This window comes from Furipterus horrens, unplaced genomic scaffold (assembly GCF_987537825.1).
Source record: "Furipterus horrens unplaced genomic scaffold, mFurHor1.1.pri manual_scaffold_12, whole genome shotgun sequence".
Classification (NCBI taxonomy): domain Eukaryota; kingdom Metazoa; phylum Chordata; class Mammalia; order Chiroptera; family Furipteridae; genus Furipterus; species Furipterus horrens.
Window position 1 is genome coordinate 88193427 of NW_028327182.1, and position 26184 is coordinate 88219610.

General features: G+C 40.1%; 1 protein-coding gene across 2 annotated transcripts in view; it reads left to right on the forward strand.

The window, feature by feature from the left end:
* Positions 1-25564, forward strand: part of SLC7A2 (solute carrier family 7 member 2) — a 49559-nt gene extending 23995 nt beyond the window's left edge. The window contains exons 1-12 of one of the 2 annotated variants that reach the window (XM_090258822.1): positions 3090-3127; positions 6725-7115; positions 7589-7744; positions 11087-11252; positions 12416-12549; positions 13545-13767; positions 16003-16139; positions 18712-18814; positions 20814-21019; positions 22054-22220; positions 22980-23088; positions 25128-25564. In XM_090258822.1, coding sequence (XP_090114948.1) covers positions 3119-3127; positions 6725-7115; positions 7589-7744; positions 11087-11252; positions 12416-12549; positions 13545-13767; positions 16003-16139; positions 18712-18814; positions 20814-21019; positions 22054-22220; positions 22980-23088; positions 25128-25324 — 1998 coding nt within the window. In that variant the 5' untranslated portion in view covers positions 3090-3118 and the 3' untranslated portion in view covers positions 25325-25564. Of the gene's footprint in view, positions 1-3089; positions 3128-6724; positions 7116-7588; positions 7745-11086; positions 11253-12415; positions 12550-13544; positions 13768-16002; positions 16140-18711; positions 18815-20813; positions 21020-22053; positions 22221-22979; positions 23089-25127 lie in introns of those variants that run through there. The other variant, XM_090258823.1, reaches the window with a different exon arrangement.
* Positions 25565-26184: the final 620 nt, after the last annotated feature.

Genomic DNA, 26184 nt, shown 5'->3' on the forward strand with positions numbered 1-26184 from the left:
TGCAAGCATGTTTCAAAGTTAAAGGCACTAAACCCTGACCAAAAGAATTCATTTACAAACTGCTGCGCAGCATGGTTTCAAATAATTGCTTCCTGTCCCCAGGCATCATTTCAGGTCAGGGGTAGGAATAAAACAGGGCTGGGCTTCTGGACGTGGAATCGGCCCAAGACCGGGTATTTCTCTCCGCTTCTCAGTGCTGAACACTCTGAAGGTCAGCGGAGATAGCTTTGCAAAGAAATAGCAGGAGCATGAAGACAAAGGGAGTTTCTTTATCTTTATTCTTGTCTTCATATTTTAGGTGTACCATAACCATCTGGGAACATAGAGTATAATAGAGGTTTTAGGGACAAGAAGGCCAAGTTTTAAGTAGTTTTAGAAAGAAGTTTGAACAACTGATAGTAGCTATCTGTGTATATGTGTTAAATTTCTGCTTAAATGGCAGGTCTTGAAATCCTCTGTATGTTTCATTTTTATAAATGATATTCCTTGCAGAGGCAGCTCTTCTCACATTTGTTTAGAAAACACTTAATGATCAATGATTACCAAGCAGGGTTTTTAGAACTATAAGAAATAGTTTGCATTTTAAATTGTATAGTAACTTAAGCTACTGCTATTCAAAATTAAACACCAAAATAGTAGATGTTTTTACGAACTTCTAATTAAGATTTTGCAGATACATATGATTATTTTAATCATTTTTTGCTTTTTCTGAGGGAAATAACCTCAGTTGTTATTAAATATTAATATAAAATTTGGCATCTTTTTCCAAGAAAGGAATTTTTTTTTTTCCAAATAAAGTAAGAAAGTGAAAAAGGTGAGCTTTGAAATAATTGATTTTAAGAAGTGGTTGATTATATAAATTATCAAAATTTCAGTGAGCCTTAAAGAGTAATGATATTGTTGAATTATTAGAACAATTCGCTTGGTGTTATTTATGTGCTTTGTTTTAAGGACTAGTTAAGCAGCATTCAGTTTTTTTAAAAAAAGAGAATTCTGGAATGAAAGAATGAATAGAATCAGATCAATTTTGGCTCCTCTGAGGAAGACTTCTCTGCTAACCCCAACCCTAGCCCCCCTTCTGAACAAGGTACCCCCCTGTGGATCCCAGTTAGTACCCTGGGCTCCCCTTACCCAGGGCATATTATATGAGGGTGACCTGGTTATAATTGTTTTGCTCGTATGCCCCTCCTCCATCACCCCCGCGTCCCACTCCCTGGAATTTTGTTTAGAAATTGCATTTAGACCATTTTATTTTTCCTTTTTGAAAATTGTAAGGCTTGATCTTTTAGAGAAATTGGCAAATCATTAAGTAATTGGTAGTAATTAATGTGCCCTAACTACAGTTTCTCCAACTTAAAAGTTTTCATCAGAATTTTTTCTTAATTTTTGTAATAATATTACAAAAATAGAACATAAATGTGACAGGAATGTCAGACCTCGGTTTTAAGGATCTCATCCTTTCACATTATATTAATTTTTAAAACCCTTAGTTTGCATATTCTAAACTTAAAACGTAGTGGCTCTGAATCGTGGTGAGGGAGACCTGGCACCGTTTTAACTGCTTTCTCTGAGCTCACAATAGAAATGTTTTATTCAGACTCACTTGAAGCCAAGCTGAACTTGCAAATCTCTCTCAGCCAACAGCAGTATTTCAACAATCTGCCAAGATGCTAATGCTAAAAGTTCTGGTGACACATTGTCTTCTGTACTTTAAGAAGTAATAAATCAGAACATGCTTTGCAAAATTGAAAATACAGTTTCAAAAATGACCATTTTTAAAGAAATGTCTTTCAGGCAGAACCATAAGTCATAAGTACACTTGGTATATTACCCATTTACATTTCTGGAGCTTGGATTAAAAATGCCTGTGAATTCTTGTTGAATTCCTTTCTGCCCCAGTTGGACGGAAGAAATTTTGCCTAGCATTGAAACAAAAGTAATTTAGTTTGAACAATTAATGAAGTTGGGAACCTTTGTGGGGAGGGTGTTGGGTGGTGAATTGAGGGGGTACTTGGACTCTATTTGGGACGAGCATGGTTAGAGGAGACAGTGTCCTCAAGTATTTCTCAATTCTTTGCTCTCAGACAAAAAGAGCTTTCTTGTACTTTAACACGCCTCCTAGTCCATGGACATACTTCTGGCATTTTTAATCTGAAATGCAGCTACTAATCCAAAAATAAGTAAAAACAAGTTTGCGAGTAGCAGCTATTAGTCAAAAGGGGCATGGGACCCTCCAGGCCACCTGGGTGTCACTGGTCTCCTTGACTTGGCTCTGGTTTGTATGACGGTGCATTGAGATTGGAATAAAGGTAATAGAGAATTTTTTTTGCTTTTTTTTTTTTTTTTTAAACAGTCATGTTTGTATTTTAAGGCTGTGTCTTGAGAAGTAATACTGAACCAATCACCTTCTGGTAAAGATGAGTGGTTTGGACTCCTGTTACCACAGCAGACAGCCATCATAAGCTCAGTAGCACCTGGCAAGGTCACCAAATAAGTGGCAAGATTTGGTCAACAACAGTCAAAGATTTCAAGACTGAAACTTTAATAATCTAGAAAGCCCACTTGTCTAGACTATCCTGTTGCATGAAATAACATGCCAGATGTCACTGTGTTTTCTGACAGTTCAAAGAGCTCGACATGGAAATATGAATTATATTCTAGAAGCCACGCTGACCCCTGCTTACCTCTCGCTTTCCCCAGCCCCCGGCACATGGGAACCCCTCAGCAAACATTGGCCATTTTAATAGTATAGCACTTATGTAGAGAAGGGCCTGACATCTTTGGAAAGGGCATCTCCTGATGTTTGGAATGGCGCGTAGAGGGTGACAGGTGTTAGCAGAGGACACTTCCTTCAGTAGCTGGTTGGGAGAGAGAACAGGTTGTACCCTCTGGCACTTGGGGTGATTTGTTAGCCAGAGATCGCTAAGGTCTCATGGAAATGGGCAGCATGCCACCAAGGTCCTTGACTGTGAAAATGAGGTGCTGACTGGGCAGGTACTCTGCGTCCAGAGGCGCTGAGGGCTCTGCTTTCTTCTCTTCGCTTTTTATCTGCCCCTCTTCTCCAACCCTAAAAACAGAAGTTGGACTCAATTCCTTTTCTTATTCTGCATCTGTTTGAATGAGGCAGGTAGGTATGCCTGTTGCCTTCATTTTTTGCCTTTCTTGAAGCCAGATGGATTCATATGTTTTGAAGCACCAGCTGCCTTTATAAACTTCCCAGAATTCTCTATCAGCCGTTTGGTTGCTGTGCATCCTTAGGAAAGATGCTTGATGTGTCAGGATTCCGTATCAGAAATTTTAAAATATGATAGTTTAACTTCTGGTAGTAGTGATGTGATATAAAAGGAGAGAAAATGTAAATGCTATTCCTACAGTGTTGTGACTTTGTAGTGGCCTCAACTGTGCCTTTAATTTTTCCCTTTTTCTGTATTTGTGTTCACCTACCTGGGGGAAGCGTTGGAGGAAGATATTGTACAGACAATTTGATTTGGAGAAAAGATAAGTTTTGAACCAAATAGAAATGAAATGTTTATGAAAAAGAATTTTTGTTTTCCAGAAAAGTAAAAGGTTTTAGGTTTGAATGCAAAGGTTAGTTATTGTTGTTTGTTTTTAATTTTTACTAACTAAAGTGAACAGGTACCATTTTAGATTACCTTTTAATCTGATTTATACTTTTGATGTATTTTTTGAGAAAATCTCTTAAATATAAATAAAAAGAATAAAAGGTCACTAATCCCATTGTATTATAGCCATATTTTCTCCCTTTTACTAAATTATTTAGCCATGAATGTAATTTGAAAATGTTTCTGAACTTTAAAGTTGTAGAAATGTCATGAATGTTGAGTTTGCAGGTTGCCAAACCAAAAGGTCAAATTTAGAGAACACACACACACACACACACACAGACACACACACACACACACACACAGTGGGACAAAGATCCAGGTTCTGTGTGGTTTAATTCCTTTTTCCCCGTCAGTCTGCAAAGTGCTGATGTCTCACTTGATACTAGCAACTCAAACTAGGAAGGAAACTTTGGTTATAATTAGGATGAGCTAATTTGTTGAGGATTTGCTGGAGTGCCTGTCCCACCCGCTGCCCATGATGCCTTTCTCCTGTAAGATTTATTGCCAGGGCCTTTGACACTGAGACAGAGAATTAAGTTGGAAAGGTCAGCCTCGACTTCGGGGAGGAGGGGAAAGGTTCATTTCTAAGTGACTAAAGGCTGCATCGAACTTTTGAACCAAAGTAAAAAACCAGGACTGACTTTTCACTGTACGTAATTTGCCGGTTTTGAAAGATTCCCGTGGTCAAGTGAAAGAAGTCCGCTCCATGATGTGGTCCTATCATCAGGGCTGGGGGGTCTCCTTGAGCTCAAATTCTGCCCTGTCACATTTACAACCTGGATTGAAGAAGATTGAGAAGGAGGGGCTTCCAAGTTGCTGAGGAAGGAGTTCAGCTTTTTGGCAAGAATTAAAGAGGGGCTCCATAGGAGTTAGGTTTCTTGAAACTGTTTACTTAGGAGGAAGATCTACCTGTATCATCAAGTTGATTAGAATCTGAGATTTTTCTGCTGCAGAGTCTATGACAAATTTTTCTCTTCCATAGAGAGGCCACTGTCTTAGCATATAGTACAATAATTGTTTATTGAAGAAAGATACATATCTTTCTGGTATCACTAGAGTCCCTTGTGACCTCATAGGGATGTGAATTAGAGTTTTATTTTCTAAGGCTAAGGCCATTGTGTGAGTGTTACATAGATCTGTACATGTATGTATGTTTTATATTAAATTCTAGTCCTTGGTCACAGTAGCAGTAGCTGACAGAGCTCTTGGAAAAACAAAGCCTTTGTTCTCCAGATCAATAGAACCATCTGAAAAAGCCTGCGTATTCTCCCTACTTAGTTACCTGTTGATGAGAAGGTATATCGGAGCCCAGCAAGGATACTGGCTGCAGACCTGGGTCCAGCGATGTGTGTGAGGGGGATTTTCTTCAGCAATGAAAGAACCTCATAGCAATAAGAATAAGGTTGTCATAACCGTTTCTCAAAAGGAGCATATCTTTTAAAAATGTTTTAAAGGAAGAGTTACACAACTTTTTAAATATGTAAACGTCAAATTATATCACTCATATTAGACACAGATATCCTATTTTTTTCATTCTTCTGTTGCCACTATACTTTTATATATCAGTCTCTCTCCACAAAAAAAAAAGCAAAAAAAAAAAAACATAGTTTACAAAAACACAAGATGCTTTCTTCTTTATTAGTCAATAAACGGCATATGATACATCTGCTAGGACTTAATACATGTTTGTTTAATGATGAGTCATCGGATTGACCCAGTATGTTTTACATTGCTTTTCTCCCATCCCATTATATTTCTACAAATTGACTTTGTGTCATGGCTCTTGCAATCAGTATTTTATCAGCTTTGCATAGTTGAGAATGTTTGTGGAGAACACTGTGTAATCTCCGTTCTAGGGAAGAGTTCCTGACGGAGGTTTTTCTGATACTCAGAAACCACTGGATGCTTGACGAATGGCCACTTTATCTTATTTTCCGAGGGCAACATGGAAAAACTGAGCCTAAAATACTTTCCAGAAGCAATCATATCTTATCAGATTAAAGCTGTACATTTCTATAAAGGGCAGTTCAGCTTCCTACGCAAGCTAGAGTGAAAAAAATCCACTTTTATGTTGTGAGGTGAGATGATGGTCACTTATTCATTTTGGTTAACTGTTAACAATAAAAGTTTTCACTATTTTTAACATTTTCAAAGGATTTTTATTTGTTGGCTTGCTTATTCCCTTTCATTTTTGTGCTGTTTTCTTGTGGGTTTTTAAAGAAATTTCACAAAGAACATCATGACCATAGTACTAGAAAAAGGATTAAAAAGAAACAAAAAGAAAAACCTCGTTCACAATCCTCTCACACTCTGAAATTTCTTCTTAGTTTTCCTTGCTTTATTCCAGATACCTTCTCTTAAGTATCCAGTAGTTACAGAACTTGTGTCTTTTTCATAAAAATTCTTCACTTCTGAGCACTTTTTAGTTGGCTGTGGTCTCTTAATCCTGATCTTTGCATTCCTCTGTATAAAAACATTTAAATGTCAGGGAAGTTCAGTATTTAGTACATACCTTCAATTCTCCCTGAAAAATATGAGTTGAATGAATAATTGAAGAAAGAAAGAGAGAAAGAACCAAAAAGATGAGGTCATTCACCCCCTTGCTTATAGCCAAGACAATTTAGCCATCTTTGGGAATATAGGTTTATCAACATATCTTTAAAAATTGTAGCAACAAAAATGGCAAATCTTTTTAATCACTTGGGGCTTCTATTCCTTTGTACCCCAAATAAGGCATTGTTGCAGTCTCTTATTGAAGGGCATGTATGGGTGAACTTTTAAGAAATTCACAACCCTGGAAGGTATGGCTCAGTGGATTGAGTGCTGGCCTACGAACCAACGGGTTACTGGTTCGATTCCCAGTCGGGGCACATGTCTGGGTTGCAGGCCTGGTCCCCACCAGCTGGGGGCGTGCGAGAGGCAACCACACAGTGATGTTTCTCTCTTTCTCCCTTCCCCGCTCTAAATAAATAAAGAAAGAAAAAAGAAATTTACAGTTTTGGCTAATGAAGCCGTTCTGCACCATAGTAGGGCCGCCGGTTGGAGGGATGGCGAGTCCAGATCAGCTTCTGACGTCCTCCCTTCTTCCTCTCCCTCAGGTTGGCTTTTTCACAATGATTCCCTGCAGAGCAGCGCTGACTTTCGCCCGATGTCTGATCCGGAGAAAAATCGTCGTTCTGGACAGTCTAGAAGATTCCAAATTAAGCCGTTGCTTATCCACCATGGACCTCATTGCCCTGGGGGTTGGAAGCACCCTGGGTGCAGGGGTTTACGTCCTTGCCGGGGAGGTGGCCAAATCCGACTCCGGCCCCAGTATCGTCCTGTCCTTCCTCATCGCTGCTCTGGCTTCGGTGATGGCAGGCCTTTGCTATGCTGAATTTGGGGCCCGGGTCCCCAAGACGGGTTCCGCGTACTTGTACACGTATGTCACCGTTGGAGAGCTGTGGGCCTTCATCACCGGCTGGAATCTCATTTTATCCTACGTGATAGGTAAGTTTGCCCAGATCGATCTGATTGTATGCAGGGGCGGCAGGGGCGCTCCTGAGCCCGAGACCTTAGGGTCCCCTTGTAGGTCTGCATTAGTTAATGACTGTGTGACCTTAGGGGAACCACGTGGTCCCCGTGTGTCTCCTTTTTCTCATCTCTAACATGCCTCTCCTTCTCACTGCAAAATGGGGTGATTCTACTTCATCTCCGAATATGCCTCTTACTGGATTTAAAAACTTCTTTTTGTAAAAAAATTATAGTTCTTTAATGCAAATAAAGTTACCGGTGGTGGTGGAATGGAGCACTTGATGACTATTGTATAATTATAAAATGATGAAGATAAGTTTATACGGGGTTAAAATTTCTAATTCTCTCTGAACTAACTCATGTTTATCCTGGAATAAAGTAGCAGCGGGTGCCATGTCAATTTTCTCCCGGTGACCTTGCATCCTCTGAATGTTCTGTGTTTTGGGAAGGTACGTCCAGTGTTGCAAGAGCCTGGAGCGGCACCTTTGATGAACTTCTTAACAAACAGATTGGCCAGTTTTTCAGGACATACTTCAACATAAATTACACCGGCCTTGCAGAGTATCCTGACTTCTTTGCTGTGTGTCTCATATTACTTCTATCAGGTAAGAAAACCAGTTACACTTCTCCCTACACTGAGCCAGACTAATGGTCCCAGTAAAATAGGTTACCACCGAACTTGGGGCCCGAGTTCCCAAGACTATGCAGCATGCGTATACACTTACGTTATTATTGGAGATCTGGCGGCCTGGCTAGAATCACATTTTATCTTTATCACATAAGGTAGGCTTCAAAAGTAAATCTAAATTGTATGGAGTGGTAGAAATAGCACTTTGGAGTTAATACCCCTTGGAATAGAATAAATAACAGGATGAGGCACACCAATTTTATAATACTAATTGGAGATTTGCAGAAATGGCAGTAAAGTTTCAGTAAAGAAGAATGCATAGTTTGGGGCATTATTTCATCTGTTAGATACAACTGAGGATATTGGCAAGCATACTAGTTCTAAAAGAAATTCTGTCTATATATGCCTTTATCTATATCATGTAGGCATCTGGTTGAAAAGGAAGCCTATTCTAACCACCTGTTTGTTATTTTTTAATGTAGACACTATACAGATAAACATTCTTGGCACTAGAACTTCTTCACTTTCATCAGTACTCTAGCATTGTGATTTAGAAAGGCATAGGCATAGGGTCAGAGAAGCCAGGTGCTACATCCTACTCTGCCACTTACTATCTTTGGAACATTGAGTGACTTAATTTTTCCATGATTCAGTTTGCTCATCCGTAGATATCAGTGTCTATCTGGTATTGGCTTCCCGCTTGGTACCTAGTACACACCTAGATGGTAAGCAATTTTATTTTGCAAACATAGTTAATCCCTGCTGCCCCCTGATATTTGTTTTTAACTATTTGAACATTTTCTATTTTGATTGTCGTCGCTATCTGCACTCCTGTTTAAACCCATCAAGGATTGCACTAGGAATAAAATCCATGTTGGTTTCCACTTCCTGTTTGATATACTCTGGGTAATGTGCCCCTTGCTTTCCTGGTCAGCCTTGTCTCTAGCTACAGACTCCCTTAGTTCTAAGGATGTGATCGAAACATCTTTCTATAAAGTATCTTTCTATAATGAATGTTCACTTGTACAATTAGATAGTTTTTAAAATAGCTTTACTCTTTTAAAAAGTTGGTCATTAATTGAATGTTTTGGAAAGGGATAGAGTGAGGGATATGAACAAAATTTATAGGTCTGAAATATTTGGCATTTTGCTCTAATATCAAGAAAAATCACATTGTTTTTCAGCAGGTGATAGATTTTGTTTTGGTTTCTAAACAACCTAGCGAACATTAAACTCGTTAGATCAAATTTTATTTAGGAATGGTTTCAGTGAACTTAAAATATCCAGCTTTAATCTCTAAACAATGAGAAGCATGTAGTTGTGACATAGTTAGAATCCTAAACCCTGTGGCAAGACTCAGGCTGTGGCTTGCGTCGTGTGTCTTGTGTTCATCGACCATCATCTCTGAAATACAGGCTAAGCTTACCTGCTCACATTGTTCTTGGACTATTTGAAAATAAAACCTCCTATTATAAATCTTTATTCATAGTGTGTAATACCAAATATCTTGGCAACTGAAACAGTGTTTCTTAAAGGCCCAAGGGAAGTGCGTGCAATACTTGGATGAGATATTCACGGGTCTCTAGTTAATGAGCTGACAGGAGACGGGGATCTCAGAATAGAGAGTGCACGTGAGCATGACAGTGGCTTTGTTGCTTCCCAGTGTGTGTAGTGGCATAGAATAAAGTGTGTATTTCCTAAGTGATATAGAACAAAGTCTGTATTTCCTAGATGTATAGTGGTTCCTAATCTGACAGATAGTGATAGAGTCATAGTTGTACGACTACACAAGTTTCCTTAAACTGTTAATGTAGTTACATTATTGTAAATTCTGGGAATTACACAAATAGAAGAATGAAAGCTGACTCCTCTCACCTGTACGTGTAGAGTTGTGCTTATTTGATCATGGGTGTGCGGATGATAAAGAAGCAAGTGAACATACAGCATAATCCTTTCATCACAGTCATTTCCCCAGAAGTAAAAAGTAAACATTGGTCTGTAATTCATATCTTATACAAGGTGGATGAAATATATATGATAAATATAATCATAAAAGTACTAAAAGAACACAAAAGTGAATGTTTTGGGGTTAATATTAGAGAAAATCTAAAGATACAAACTAAAAAGGAAAAATTTATATTCTAAAGCATTTTTATATATAACCAACACTAATATTAAAAGCAAATGATGAACTGGGAAAAACACGAACAGTGCATGATAGGTGGAGATCTTATGGCATTATTAGCATATAAATACATCTTACGAGTCGATATAAACAAGAATAACCTAACAGAAAAAAATGGGCAAGTTAAAGTGGGCTGAACCTTATGGAGAATATTTTGATAATTTGAACCAAAAGCCTTGTATAAAAATACATATCCTTGATACAGTATTAAGTTATAGAAAATTATTGTAAAGAAATAATTAGAAGGTATAAAATCTTATTAAAAAATGATTATGTAGGCACTGTTTATAGTTTTAAGAAACTAAAGTGATGTAATTGTCTCTTAATAGGAAACTACAGTGTAGTATCTTCACATAGGGGAAGAGCATGTGGCTGTTAAAATGAGGTTATATGTTTGTTGACACAGAAGTCTGTGTGTGTGTGCACATGCATGTGTGTGCACAAAGTTCTGGACAGAGGATTAGACTTGATTTTATTTCCTTTACATGTGTTCTGTATCTTCAAATTACTTGAATAGGAAATTGATTACTTTTACAATCAGAATATAAAATGAACTCGTTAAAGTGAGAATTGATTTAACTGAATATCTTTTTGGCCTGGCAGTTGAATTATTTTGTTTATGTATGTAGAAAGTATGAGGCAGACATATGACGGGGCTTTTCCTTTCAAAATTTGAGCCATTAACTTTGAAATGACTTTTGAAAAGCATTTCATTAACTTCAGCTCGGCGGGGAGGAAACGTCACCCTGTGCGACGCAGGTGCCCTCGCCCTGCCCGCTGGAACCTGAGCAGGTGGGGCAGGGGGCAGGTGGAGGGCTCCGGGCGGGGTCGGGGGGTGGTGGTGGGGGGAAGCATTTCATTAAAATTAAGTTACTTTATCTCTACCTACCCATTGGTAATCATAGAGGAGGTTACTAGATTTATCTGCGTCTTGGATAGAATAGTTGGTTGTATTCAGAAGACATGGTTTCTGAGTGAGGCAAGTGAGTAAGAACTCACAATAGAAAGGGGTAAATGTGACTTAAATAAATGAATGCTGGTGAAATTATATCCTAAAGCCTATAACTACCTCAGAATGCCATTGCCGTTCCTAAAGCTTACATAAAACGTAAAATGCCCTTTCTTTGTCCACAGGTCTTTTGTCTTTTGGAGTAAAAGAGTCCGCTTGGGTAAATAAAATCTTCACAGCTGTCAATATCCTGGTCCTTCTCTTTGTGATGGTTGCCGGGTTTGTCAAAGGGAATGTGGCAAACTGGAAGATTAGTGAAGAGTTTCTCAAAAATATATCAGCAAATGCCAGGTAAAATATTTGTTTTGGGTTCTTTCCCCTCTTATTCTGTTTTTTTGTTGTTGTTGTTTTGTTTTGTTTTTCCATCACTTGTGTCTTACGTTACATTTTCCTCTAGAACAATGGTTCTATGGTTCTCAAACTTTTTGGTCTAGAGCAAGTCTGTTCTATTCCAAGACTTTCTGCCTGGGCTCTCCCAGACATAAACACATGGATAGGCACGCTCACTACTGAGCAGGTATTTGAAGCCAACTGCTAGTTCTCAGCCCCAAGCTCTGCTCCAGGTTTAGGGGAAGGAAAGGGGAGATTCTAACCATTGGAAGACTGTCCTTCTTCCTACCAAATACTCCCAACAATGAGTATTTTTGAATGATGCATCCTTTAGTTCTTCCTTTGGGACCACCATTCGGTTTCACTGCATTTTTCAGCCCTATAGTAATTTTCAGGCCTTGTTTTTTGGAGAATATTATTGGTTGCATAAGCAGACCTGTCCTTGCATTTCACTTTAAACTTGATAGTCTCAAAGGTGAAATTAATAGTAATATTTGAAAGGTTTCATCCTATGATTTATTTAATCATAATACTCATGTGTATATAACATAAGTTCACAAATATATCTATTATGTGGAGTGAGGTATAGCTACATGTTTTTCTTCATAGGAGTTGTTTGTAGTCATTCCAATGAGGCAAAAAATTAGCATTCTCTGGTTTTTTACAGTTTTTAGCATGTAATAAAATATTCAATTTAGTATTGTTAAGCTGAGAGAATTTTATTTCACCTTTTCAAATGTGTTTGTAGTAAAATTTTAAATGTACAGTCTGCGCAACTGCCCGCAAGAAGAGGACGTTTCTTGTGTTTATTTCAGATCATGGCTCTCAGGTCGGGTCTCTGCTCTCAAAATCCTGCCTGGCTGTGAGTTCCGGCCAGAGTGGGTCTGGGCCTCTGGGTCATGTTGCCTATCAGCCTCCGAGACAGTGTCGGTAACCCCGAGAGGGTGCCGTCGTTGGAGATGCCACAGTGTTCTCCAGCACAGAGTTAAAGAATCAGGGTTTAGTACTTTTAGTTCTGTTTGCATCAGCGTCAGATGAGCCTCTGAGGGTGTCATTTCAGGTGCATCACCAGAAGACGCAGGTGTCTGTGAAAATGACTTTCCCGTATTTGTTGTTTTCCTTAGAGAGCCGCCTTCTGAAAACGGAACCAGTATCTACGGGGCTGGTGGCTTCATGCCTTACGGCCTTGCGGGGACTTTGGCCGGGGCTGCCACCTGCTTCTATGCCTTTGTGGGGTTTGACTGCATTGCAACAACTGGTAAGAGCAGAGTCCTGGCTCGAGGTGGGAGGGGAAGGCACTCTCTGTACACACAAGCACCCGTGGGTGGCAGCAGAGGGTCAAGGACGGAAAATGGGACTTGGACCTGGGTCCAGACCCAGTTGTGACACCGCCGTGTATGATAGAAAGAAACTGAATGAAACTCTCTGAGCCTTGGTTTCCATGTTGGTAAAATGGGGAAAGCAGTACCTACTCCTAGAAGTTATGAAAGTTATCTAAAGTCATATGTACATATGAAAAATTACTTGGAAGAATACATATGAAAAATACTTTGCAAGCTGTCAAATACTTTATAAGTGTCCGTCATAATTACTATCCCCAGCCTTCTATCTGGACGTGCTATCACAATGAGTAATGAATGATGATCATACTCTTAAATGATCTCTTCTTTATTAGGACAATATTTTGTCCCAATTCTTTTCACTTTATTTTATACAAGAAGCAAACCATGCCAGAATCACTTTCTAAGTATCTACTCTAGGTTAATATTTTTTGCATGGCCTAATAATTTTGGATGCTCCAAATGGCAAATTATATTAGAAGGAGCCAAAGTATACTACTTTCTATTGAAACTAGAGTTTAATACAAATAGATGGAATGGGTAGAGGTTTATCTGAAGCCTTCATATATAAGGGCCTTCGGAATCCCCTGATGGTCATTTAAGCTCTGTGGATGAATCATTTCCCAAGTGGATTGAGATTGTTTTTCTGCTGCTAAACATTTACCAGTCCTTGTATAGACAGTATGGGTTGGTTTTTTTTTTCGCTCTGGAATTGGATTTTTATGTAATAGCGAAGTACCCGCAAGAAGAGAGAACATTTCATGTGGGACAGACGGTCCCAGCTAAGAGGACAGGAGGGACGGAAGCAGAGTGGAATCACCATGGAGGAGGAGGAGGAGGAGGAGGAGGAGGAGAATTCGTGGCTTCCCTATTACTGTTTTATTCAGCATGCAAACCTTCTGTGTCTTCTCAGGGGAAGAGGTCCGGAATCCGCAGAAGGCTATTCCTATAGGAATTGTGACTTCGTTGCTTGTTTGCTTCATGGCCTACTTTGGGGTCTCTGCAGCTTTAACACTTATGATGCCATACTACCTCCTCGATGAAAAGAGCCCCCTTCCTGTAGCGTTTGAGTATGTCGGATGGGGTCCTGCCAAATACGTCGTTGCCGCGGGCTCCCTCTGTGCTTTGTCAGCGAGGTATGTGGCGTTGCCTGTGGGCAGAGGCTGTCGGTTACTGCAGAGTGAGGGCGATGTCTAAAGAATTCCTTTTGTGCATTTAAAAAATAATCTTAGTATCAGGAACACGTTACACAGCTATGTATTCTCTGAATAGTTTGCCCAGAATTGCTCTTAACCTTAAATGATAAAGTCCTTTTCCCCCATCAGTCAGCAGTCAGTCAGTATTTCAAGGTAATGATGGTCCAAGCAGAAGCAGGGGTACATACAACATTGGGACAGTCATCCCTATATACACATATATATGTCACACGTGTTCATATATGTCTGATTTGTGCCACTATGCTTATCCTGGTATGTTTCCCTGCTGGCTCTGGTTTCCCTTGTAGAGCTTCAGACAACTGAGCCCCTAGGAGCAGACTTATAATTTTCTGTTCTCTTTCCAAGTCATATCAAGTCTGTGTGCGAGGAAGCTGTATGGTGTGACATTGTTAACTTTCACATGCTTTTTATTGTTCAACACTGAGACTTTTTCACTTAGCATTATTGATCAGAGTGAATTTGGTCCGAAACAGAGATTACCATACTCAAGTTAGTGGTGGAAATTTATATAATATCTATGTGAAAAGGAAAGGGTAGTTGAATCTCAAATGCTTGGATTTTCAGCAGCTGCTTGTTTAAATACTTCAGAATTATTTCTCAGGTTTCCTGAGCTATTCATATTTTAAATTAATACATAATCATAAGATATTTCATTGTAGTTTTATACTGTGCTATACAGTAGAGTGTTCTTACAAAGAGAAAATTCATCTCTTTGCCTGATTACTAATTTTTTAAGTGAAAATAATTTTCTATAAGCCTGATGTTGGAAAAAGAAATCTTTTTATATAATTCATCAGCCTAGCTTTTTTCCCCTCAAAATCTCCTTCATCTTCTATTCAAGATAATATGAAATAACAATTAAAAATTGCTCCCATTGGTTTCTCAGCCGTCTGCTAATGATAAAGATTATTCTGAAGAGTTACAAAAATCTGAAATGTGACGATACCTTGCCACCATAGTCTTAGAAGAGACAGATACAGATACATCCACGGCCAACCTCAACCCAGCTTTATTGAAAGATAAAGATGAATTTTTAACTAAAATATTTTACTTATTTTTCTCTTAAATGCTTATTTTTTCATGATGAAGTAATGTATGGAATGGTACAGCCAGGAAACATACAAGTTTTTAAAAATATCTAAAATGTTCTTAAACTTTTAATCATGGCTATATCAATCAATGTACTAATTTTATAGTGAGTTGATTTTTTTAACCTTTTTATATCTTAATTATCTTGTGATGCTGGGAATTAATACTAATTTGATCAAAGATCAGGCTATATAAGGAAAAATAATGGTAAAATAAATATTACAAATACATAATTATTAAATAAATGAAGGGTCTATTCTATGAAATCAAATTACTTAATTTCTTTTTAAATTACCATACATATCAGTTTAGGAATTTTATTTTCTGAGTTATTGCCACTAAAAATGTGTTAATGATATGATCGCTTTGGGGTTTTTTGTTAAGTCTTAGTTACTTAGATTTACTTCGGTAATAATCACAGGCATGCATAAATTACCTGCATTGTTGTTTTTGGTCTGATAATTGTGCTGAGCAGATATCTGCAACAGGATAATTAGCAGCACAGTGGTTAACATCGACAAATACTTCTAAATGTCCAATCATAATACATTTTAAAAATATGGAATCATAGCCACAATGCTGAGTTTTTCAGTTACTTAATTTCAGTTCTGGGATGTGATTTTGCATGAATGTGTCTGCCATACTGCATGTGTTTGCTTTTCATTCAGTCTCCTTGGATGCATTTTCCCAATGCCGCGGGTAATCTATGCTATGGCAGAGGATGGGTTGCTTTTCAAATGTCTAGCTCAAATCAATTCCAAAACGAAGACACCAATCATTGCTACTTTATCATCGGGTGCAGTGGCAGGTGAGAGAAAGTTAACTTTTCTTAAGAAAAGGGGGATCTGTTTTCATCAAGAATTCTGAAAAGATGGTGAAAGCTAGGTGGTTTCCTGTTTCGATTCCCGTGAAGATCAATGACATTTCTGCGAATGTTTCCTATTTTGAATCGTTCTGACCTAGGTTGGTTCTGCACGTTAGTTGCGCCCCATCTGTACCTGTATCTACCTGTCTAGAGTAATGCTTGGAATGACTCATGTGGATTATGAATTTTTTCTGTTCTAGTCTCCTGGGCTCTATGTTTCCTTTACCCCGAATTCTGTTTGCCATGGCCCGGGATGGTTTACTGTTTAGATTTCTTGCCAGAGTGAGTAAGAGGCAGTCGCCAGTTGCTGCCACACTGACCGCAGGGGTCATTTCTGGTAAGCTTTACAAACGTGGGCTTCTTCACTACTGGACTTGAACATTGTATGCGCATGCTGGACTTACAAAGAGGGTCTGCTTGCTGTGCATGTAAGTTAAGAACAAAATTATGACAAATAGGGTGTGATCATTGGAATGACATCTGCAAATCACGGTGGCGGTGGTTTACCGAAATGCATTCTTAACTGACCCTTTGGGATTTTTTGCCATTTCGTTATGCTAATCTTTTGGGCTTCGCACAAATGTGCAAAGGGATTGTAATGGCTGTTCCCTGTGTCAGTTATTAAATGCTTTTCAGATTGATTAACTGTCATATAACATTAAATTGTCAACACATAAAATTTTAATTAAAGAATGGTTACTTAATTTTGGACATATTAATTAAAAATAATGACTGGTTATTTTGGTTTTTGTTAAGTATTTAAGCTGAATATTGCTAAAGGAGCATAAGGTTTTTGAAGAACTAAAGCTTACCCACAAAAAAATGTTGGAGGTAATTATACTTGGCTGTTGTAGTCACTGCTGTTAGGGTGGTAGATCTCCCTACTTCCGGGGCCACCGGGGCTCTCCCAGAGTTACTGACACCCTGTGAACCCCATTAGGGATCTGTTTTTCCTTTCAACAGTTTTGTTACTTAAATCACGTTTAAAAACTCCAGAAGCTACCTTTTGGCATGTCATAATATCCACGTCACATGCCTTTGGCCAGATTCTTTTTGCAGAAATTTTCAGATATTCTACAGATCAAGAGAACGGCCTTGAAGGTCCTCTTACAGGAAGCAAGAGAGAGACTTCAGCTAGCTTTATAGATAAACTATCTTGGTGTAGCAGAAATTCAAACCAAAATGGTAGTTTTGTTGAGGATCTAAATTGTTGGAAAAATAGGTTAGAGAATGCTAATATTGAATTATGTATGAAATGGAATTTATTTTTTAGAGTCAGAAGGGATCTAAACAGCTTCACATTTTAAATATTTTCTAATAGATTTGGCACTTCATTAGGCATACATTGGAAGGTCAAGTCACTTTCTTGGTGCTTAGATATCTGCACCCATAAATGAAAGTTGTACTAGATAATCTAAAAACCGTTTTATTATTAAACGGTGCCTTATGATATTATTGTTTAAAGTCATGACAAAGGATCACACATTTTATTAACTCTATAAATGCTTTTATTTTTTTCTAGCAAAACACTGCCTGGTAATATTCAAAATTTTATGTATTATAGCTCTGTGTAGTCAGGTTTTTTAAAAAATCTATCCTTCTTTCAGGAATAATTTAGTTTGGCAGCATAATAAGATATTAAAATTAATAATTAAAAGAAGATAATTGTAACAAGGCTTTTTTTAATGCTCTAATAATTTTTTGTTTGTTTTTCATACTCCCCTACCTTACTTTGCTTATTTATAACTAGCTCAGATTGCTGGTATGGATAACTAACCATGTCCTTCTGTCTTGGCTACCTTATTTTGGCCTGCTCTGATTCTTACAAGACATATTGAAATTTTAATGCTCTAATGTATAAGTATTCTAGTGATGGAGAGTTTTTCAAAGCGAGGCATGAGGTGCATTTAAAGAAACAAAGGGGTGTTGTAGGAGGCGCATGGTGATGCATTTTAGATGGAGCTCTGTTTCTACCTTGTAGTTTTAACCTGGCTACAGAACAGGGATAATCATCCTATTATTATAAGGATTATAACCCAGAAAAGCATGTAAAATTGCTGGGTTTTTTGGTGGTCAAGAATAGTCAAGTACTGGCCATTTTGTATGGCTAAACCTAAATAAGTTTTCCTGCCTCACAAGATTATTAAATTGAACATAAAAGGAGAGAGAAAGCTTGCAGAGAGGTCCTGAACACCATGGAAATGGAACAGGGACAGCTCTGTGGTATATTCAGGTTAATATTATCACTATTTTGATGTTTCAATTGAGAAAAATATTGCTGAGTGCCAGTTAACTATTCTGCTGTGTAAAGTCTATTTTGCCTCTGAACATACTGGGATTTGGGTGCAGGAGCACCGGGTGAGCTCTTGAATCTACTCAGTCTAACTGGAGTGTATTGTTTTCATCAGAGTGGAATTTAGTCTATGTAAGAAACATAATTTAATTGGAAATTATTTTATTTTGTGTATGACATAACTCAAAATGCAAATGGAAATCAAGACGATTAAAATATCATCATAATGAAAGCTTCTTTGTGTGAACTTTTTATGGTTTTAAAAAAGGACCTAAAATATTTTTAGCAGTATTTTTCTTCTGAAACATCAAATGAAAGTAATAATATTTTCACTCTGTATCAGGCCAGTATTTCTTTAAGTAGTCAAAGTAGATGTTTTTTAATAATCCAAGTAGTAGTTATCGGTCTGATAACTGAGGGGTTTTGAAGTTTTGTTAGCAGTCTGTGTGATCTAAAGAACTTATTACAATTGTGAGAAATATAGTTTTCTGTACTTGAACTGAAACAAAAACAAAAACCAACAAGAAGTCAGTCCATTGTCCCTGACTTGACGTTACCACCCGTATGGCATTTTCTCACAGGCGTTTTCTTCATCACCCACTTATTTCCTCCACAGCTGTGATGGCCTTTCTCTTTGACCTGAAGGCCCTCGTGGACATGATGTCCATCGGCACGCTGCTGGCCTACTCTCTGGTGGCCGCCTGTGTTCTCATCCTCAGGTGCGTTGTCGCGTGGTGAGATGGTTCTGAAGGGTGTGTGTCCCGTGGCAGCCCAGGAAATAAAGCTCAGGCTCGCCATCCTCGCTTTCTAGGAGTTAACCCTCTCGGAGTGAGAGGTTACGGACATAAAAATGTCAGTAGAAAGGATAGTATCCATACTTGGTCCTTAACAAAGAACCAAATGCAATTGATAATTAGCAAGAGGCTGGCCCAGTTCTCTGTGAAGGGCTGGTTCTCCTGATACGTAAAGACACTTAAAAATACTATACTTTTTCCCCCATGAATTCAACTGCTAGGATTTTATACTAAAGACTTACTCATTGAAGCACGCCCAGATATAAAGGATGTTCATGGAAAAGATATTTACATGAGTGGAAGTTTGAACTAACCTGAATAGCAATGAGAAGGGTTAAATAAATGAGGGTACATTTATTTAGTGAACTGTTCTACAACAAATAAAATGATATTTAATTATTTGGAGAAATGCATCAGTTTTAGAATGTAAAGCTCTATGCAGCGTCTGCATTTCTTTAAGTAACATAAATTTACATGAAGAAATCACTTTTGCTTATATAGAAACATATATGCATTTCTGCCTGGCTGAAATTGCACCAAAATAGTAACAATGATTAACACTGGGCATGGTTTTGATTTTCTTCTGTGTGCTTTGGGGTATTTTTTTTCCAGTGAGCATATTTCTTCTTTAGATGGAGGACAGATGTTACTTTCAATTTTTTCAATTACAGTTGGCATTCAGTATTATTTTGTATTAGTTTTAGGCATACAGCATAGTGCTTAGATAATCATATTCTTTACAGTGTCCCCCCCTGCTATTTTCAGTACCCACCTGGCACCATACATAACTATTACAATTCGACTGTATTTCCTATGCTTTGCTTTACATTCTCATGACTGTTCTGTAACTACCAACCTGTACTCCTCAATCCCTTCACCTCATCCACCCAACCCCCAAACCCCCTCCCCTCTGGCAACTGTCAGTCTGTTCCCTGTACCTATGAGTCTGTTTCTATTTTGTTTATTTGTTTATATTGTTCTCTCTATATGAAATCTAAAGAACTGATAAATAAGTTCAGTAAAGTAGCAGGATAGAAAATAAATATTCAAAAATCAGGTGCATTTTTGTACACCAATAATGAAATATAAGAAAGGGGAACTAAGAAAACAATCCCATTTACCATTGCATTAAAAAAATAAAATAAAATAAATTACTTAGGAATAAATTATTTAACCAAGGAGGTAAAAGAATTGCACTCAGAAAATCATGACACTGAAGAAAGAAATTGAAGAAGATACAAATAAATGGCAGCATAGACCATGTTCATGGATAGGAAGAATTAACATTGTTCCTTTTCCATTTAAGTAAAGGCTTTTCAGAGGGAAGAAGCCACACAGGGGAGGCTAGGGCAGATACCAGGAGGTGAGGCAGGCTGATGTTCTAACCCAGGCTGTAGAGGATGAGGCAGAGTATTAAAGGAGAATGGCATGCGTGGGGCTGGCAGGTGGCCGGATGGCTGGGTGAGCTAGTCGGATTGAAACCAGAGGACTCAGGTAGGCAGGTTGAGGGAGATGAGGCCAGACAGGTAGTTTGTGATGAGGCTTTGGGATACCAAACCGAAGACTCTGTTATTTCATTGCTGACACTTAACCAGAGTTTCTGTGCTGTTTTCCTGAACATTTCCTTGGGACAGAGATATTTTTAGAATAATCATCCTGTTATCACGATTGCTTCACTTTAAAACTCTCTCCTGCATCTCATATATAACTCTCTAATGAAATGGCTATAGAAGGAAACTCGGAGTTGCTGCACGTAGCATATCGAGGAGGTCTGTGGTCTGACTCGGCCTACTTTGGGGCTGGACCCACAAGAAATGTCGGTTTATTGCCCAGTGAGATGTCTCACTGAGAGTTTTAGGAGCTTGTTTCATTGGTGCCAAGTGTCTCTTTGAGAATCAAGACACCAGTGTTTCTTTGGGGATAGGTACCAACCTGGCTTATCGTACGAGCAGCCCAAATACTCTCCTGAGAAAGAAGCTCTGGAACCGGGTGCCGGCGCAGACTCAGAAAGCGCGTCCCAGGTCACCATGCTGCAGGGACAGGGTTTCAGCCTGGCCGTCCTCTTCAGCCCCTCAGCCATGCCCACCCAGCAGTCAGCTTCTCTCGTGAGCTTCCTGGTAGTGTTCCTTGGTAAGTCCTCGTCCCTGTGGCACGATGAAGCCCCAGCCGGAGTGTATAGGTGGGGCAGGTGGGATGGGAGATGGGACGAAAGGTCTCCCGTGGCCCTAGAGCACATTAGCCACCACCTGGGGCCCCGACGTGTCCCCCTAGTGGGCCACGAGACTTTTATAGTAGCGGGATAAATTCATCCTGTGCTGGTAAATGAAGGAAACAGGAAGAAATTCGTACAGTGAGAGTGTTAGGAGTGGGAAATTGGCACATTTCATTGGCTGTCAGGAAGCTCCCTGTGTAAAAGCGTCCAGCCAAGTACACCTGCCAGTCACTGAGCTGGGACCCCAGCCAAGTGGGAGGCAATATCACAGTGCCGTCTGCTTACCCACAGTTACAGAATCGTGCACATTTTCAGCAGCGTTTGTTGGGCAGCCTCTGTGTGCCAGGAACTCGGCTGGCCCTTGGGACGTGGAGAGGGACGGCCCTTGCACTCACTGGGCCTTACAATGCGGGATTATTGGTGGCAAGCTAGGGGAGTGCTCATTTCTCAGCACATCAGGGAGGAGGGGCCCTAACGCAGACGTGGTGGTCAGAGGTGGGGTCAGTGGATGGTGATGTCCTCCTCAGAAACAGGGAGAAAAGATGCAGGCCATTTCATTTGTTGACAACAGCTGGAAATGGACAGGCTTGCCGTTTCCCACTTGAAACAAGGGAAATACCCACCCCTGACAATGGCCCATCCGTCCACGTGCTATAGCCCAGGACAGTAGCAGATGAGAACCCAGGTGGCCCATGGGCAGAGAAAGCAAGAGGGTCATGCCCAAGGGGAGGTTCACTTCCCAGGAGAAGATGGCCCTGAGGAAGCAAGCAGTGTTCCCTAAGTCCGTGAAATCAGCCATTTCTGCCCAGGCTGAACGTGAAGAATCTGAGTATTTGGCAAAGTAGGGGTATGAGAAAGGACTTGACGTCTTATCACGACTGACTGTCTGGACTGAGGCGCCCGAGCAAGGCGTGCGTGCTGATTCTCTGTCGCCTGCGTGTCTCCTCCGCAGCGTTCCTCGTCTTGGGGCTGAGTATCCTGACCACGTTCGGCGTCCAGGCCATCGCCGCGCTGGAAGCATGGAGCCTCGCTCTCCTGGTGCTGCTCCTGCTTCTCATCTTCGCCGTCATCTTCACCATTTGGAGGCAGCCGCAGAATCAGCATAAAGTCGCCTTCATGGTGCGTGTCATGAGGATCAGAGATGCTAAATATTGGGCAGTTTCCCTTGGGTGTTGTTGGTTTTTTTTAAAAGCATTTCTGATGAAGTTAACCAATGAACAAGAGTGTCACAATTCTTTGAGATGTTCCTTTTTGCCACACGTGTTCTGCCTGCATTGGCTGTGTGACTGCCCTTTCCAAACACTTGAGGATACTCCTGTCACGGTGTTCCATAGAATAGCACACAACTTCCTTGTCAAAGAATCTACAGGATCAAAGGAATAATTAGAATATTTTATTTTTGAAAGTCAGGACCCTCTTAGGAAGGTTACTCTCACCAAAAGCCCTTCCACTGCACCGGAAATCATCCTGTCACATTCAGCTGGGAGAGAGCTTTCTAGAAGGTCCCCTGAGGTGCGATGTATATCCGGAGTCACAGAGGCAGGGCCTGTAGATGCCCGAACTAAACCCGTAAACCCTGAACTAAACCAAACCAAACCTTAAAGCCTGTTGTTTCTTGGTGATGATGCAGGTGTTCACAGACTGGAGAAATCCTCTGTTGCTCTGGGCCACAGTAAATAATGTAAAATGTGATGCTCCCCTTAGTATTCTTTAGAAAAGTGGCTTTTATTCAAGTTGTCTTTTTTGTAAGACTATAAACTTACTGACACAGAATGAAAACATATACTATGTCAGATTAGTTGCCGCCATGTTGAAATAATTTCGAGAACGTGCTTTCAAATTCTGAGTGTACTTAAGAAGATATTTCCCCCCGCTTAGGTTCCATGCTTACCCTTTTTGCCGGCGTTCAGCATCCTGGTGAACATTTACCTGATGGTCCAGTTGAGCGCCGTGACCTGGATCCGATTTAGCATCTGGATGGCCCTCGGTAGGTCTTTTTGTATTTTCACCTTCTCAGCTTCGGCTCTTTCTGATTTCATGCACTGCGACTGAAGAAATGCATCCCTTCCCCTTTCCTGGAAATAAAGATTCCCTCCCACCCCCAGTTTTCTCCTTTTCCGAGTTTGAGAACATCTGAGTGCTCACTGTTCCACATGTTTTCAGATGCCTTTTTAAAAGTCAAATCTCCCAGTAACCCTGTGGAACCCTGTAGGGTCAAGTTTCTCCAACTTGATAAATGAGAAAAATGAAGCCCAAAAATGTCAAAGGATCTCACTGACAAGTGGCAGCCCAAGTCTCTGATCCCAAAGCCATCTCTTTCCAGTGCCCCAGTGGATTTTTGGAGACATTTTGAATGTGCTAATAGCAAAAAAAAAAAAAAAGGAAAAAAAGAAATCTCTTTTCTAATATATAAATTTATTATTAGAGCCTTGTAGGGAATTCAGCATTAACACGAGTAAGCCTATTTATATCTATACCACACTGTTTTTCATTTTGACTTCTTCAATGTTCTGTGTGAAAATTGAGTTAGATATTAAGAGTTTAACTGTGTTTTAACTCAAGCACTGAGCACCAACTGCCTTAAAAATGTGAGGTGAAATAGTGAGAAATAATAATTGAATCTGTATTGGTTTCTCAGGAGTTTGAGTTTATGTTTTTTGGACAGTCTCTCCATTGGCTCAGTAAGAACAAATGTAATTCACTTTTGTGTTTTCTTTGGCTATAAATTAACTTATTTTCAATTTCAAGCCACAGACCCAGGTGAGGTGATGGAAGAATGAACCTCAGTCAGTTTTGCCCTTCCCCCTACACCCACACTGGCATTTGTCTATATTTGAGGGATCTTACACAAGGAATTGGGGGAGGTGCCTTGGGTCAAAGCTCACCCACCCATACAGGTTACACTAGGTTGTTCTCTCTGTCCAGATGGCTCTGTCTGGCAGATGGCTCTGTTGCTTTAGGGGCAGGATTCTAACAGAAATCACCTGTCGGTGGGTTATGCCCCCAAGGGTTTAGGGGTCCTGCCACCTCGCCAGGTGCAGCCAGGAAGCTGAGCCGCATCCCCAGCGACCAGGACTGTAAAACTCACCCCCCTGCTCCGGGCCCAGAAGAATCTCTTTCTAACCTGAGGGAGACTTGCCTACACCTCCCTCCTTTCCAAAAACCACTGCTTCTTTCCTCAAATCGTAGCTCACTGTAGGTTAATGTACTTCTTGTTGGATCAAAGCAAGAACGACAGAGCCAGATTCTCTGTATTTGGATCCAGCTCTGCCATTGATTAGCTGGGTGACCCAGAGCAAGTTACCTCCCTGGTTTTGTGTCTCAGTTTCTTTATAAAACAGTGATGGTAGTGCCTTTGTTTGAGACCAGGGAGAGCTGAATCTTCAAACTTCTGAGAATCAGAGAGGAAACAGAATCATTCCTAATAATTGGACATGCCAAAATGCTAACTGGTAGCCTACTTCCATTATTTTTAAGGGAGAAGTTATAATGCATTTTACAAACCCTCAACCAATCTTTAAAAAATAACTAAAACCCAGCACAATGCCCCTATATAAATAAGCAATAAACTATTTTGTTCTAATAAACATGTCCTTCTAATCCCCATCGGCATGGCTGGTAACAAACACCTGCCATGACATCGTTATTTGGCCTCTCCCAGCGACAGTCCCCCATGGGAGGCATACCTGTGTCCCCCTTTGAGACTTTACCCTTATATCTTCCTGTTTAAAAGCACTGAGTTTTGAGAAAGTAAACATAAACATCTGAAAAACGCTTATTGAGAGAACCGTACATGCTCTAAAGATTGGGTGTTAAAAATGAAGACGTGCATTCTTCTGGGAAAATGTTTATCAAGGCCCTTCTCTGTGTGTGTGTTGTGGTGGGGGTGGTGCTGCACTGCATGGAATTCTTCTAAATAGCACAGAAAGAGAAGGCAGAAAGCCCTGTAAGTTTGAATTAAATTTCCCATGTCCTGACAGTCATTGTCTGACCCAGCTAAAACGCTACCATTTTGTTCTCCAAAAGGTTTCCTGATTTACTTCACATACGGCATTAGACACAGCCTGGAGAGCAATCCAAGGGATGACGAGGATGATGAAGATTCGTATTCAGACACCGTTAACGTAGCCGCGGAAGAAAAAGCTGCCATTCAGGCAAATGACCATCACCAGAGAAACCTCAGTTTACCCTTCATACTCAGTGAAAAGACAAGCGAATGCTAATGCTCGCAGGAGCGGAGCTGGCCCACAGTCTTAACGTACACGTCCTACACTGAGTGAGCCGGGACAGGATGGCATCACGATGCCAGCTTGTCATGGGTGCGCTGCAGACACAGTCCCCCTAATTTATGCTCATCTGGACAGCACCTCCTCCGGTAATGAATTTGTACCTGGGGAAACCTGGGCTCTCTCCTGGTGCTGAGTATGTCCTGTATAGTGTGTGTGTGTGTGTGTGTGTGTGTGTGTGTGTGTGTGTGAATACAAATGTTAATCGTTGTTGGGGTTTTGCTATTATCACATCACACTTTTCCAGTGTTTGTCATGAATTGGTGTCTTCTACTGCACATACTGAACTGCAGGTGATCACCACATAGAAAAGTGTTTTTGTATGTGCTTGGTATTGTTAAGGAAATAGCTTGCTTTTCCATGTTAGATTTCATTAATGTCCATGTAGAACATGCTACACATGCAGTTACTCATCTGGATGTCTGCCATTGGTCAGGAGCAAGAGGAGGGGATGAGAAATGAGCCTTTTCTGTAACTTATAAAGCCAACAGTGGGTTTAGTAGAGAGCTTTCTTCTATGAGGTATGGCATTTGCTAAAACTTTAGCCAATAGGAGTGTTTGCAGCCGCCTTGCTACATGGGAGGTGGGGCCTTCTGCGTCACCAGGCAGCACCCCCTGGGACTGCTGTCTTCTCTGAGCACAGAGGTCCTTCAGTCTGAGGCCTTCACCTGCTGTGAGTGACGTGCCCCCTCAGCCCAGTCAGGGGCGGAGACAGAGAGTGTGATCTGCTCGAGACCCTTTATGCCAGAAGGTGCTCCCCGTGGCCAGAAAGCTGGTGTAAGTAGCAATGATGAGGT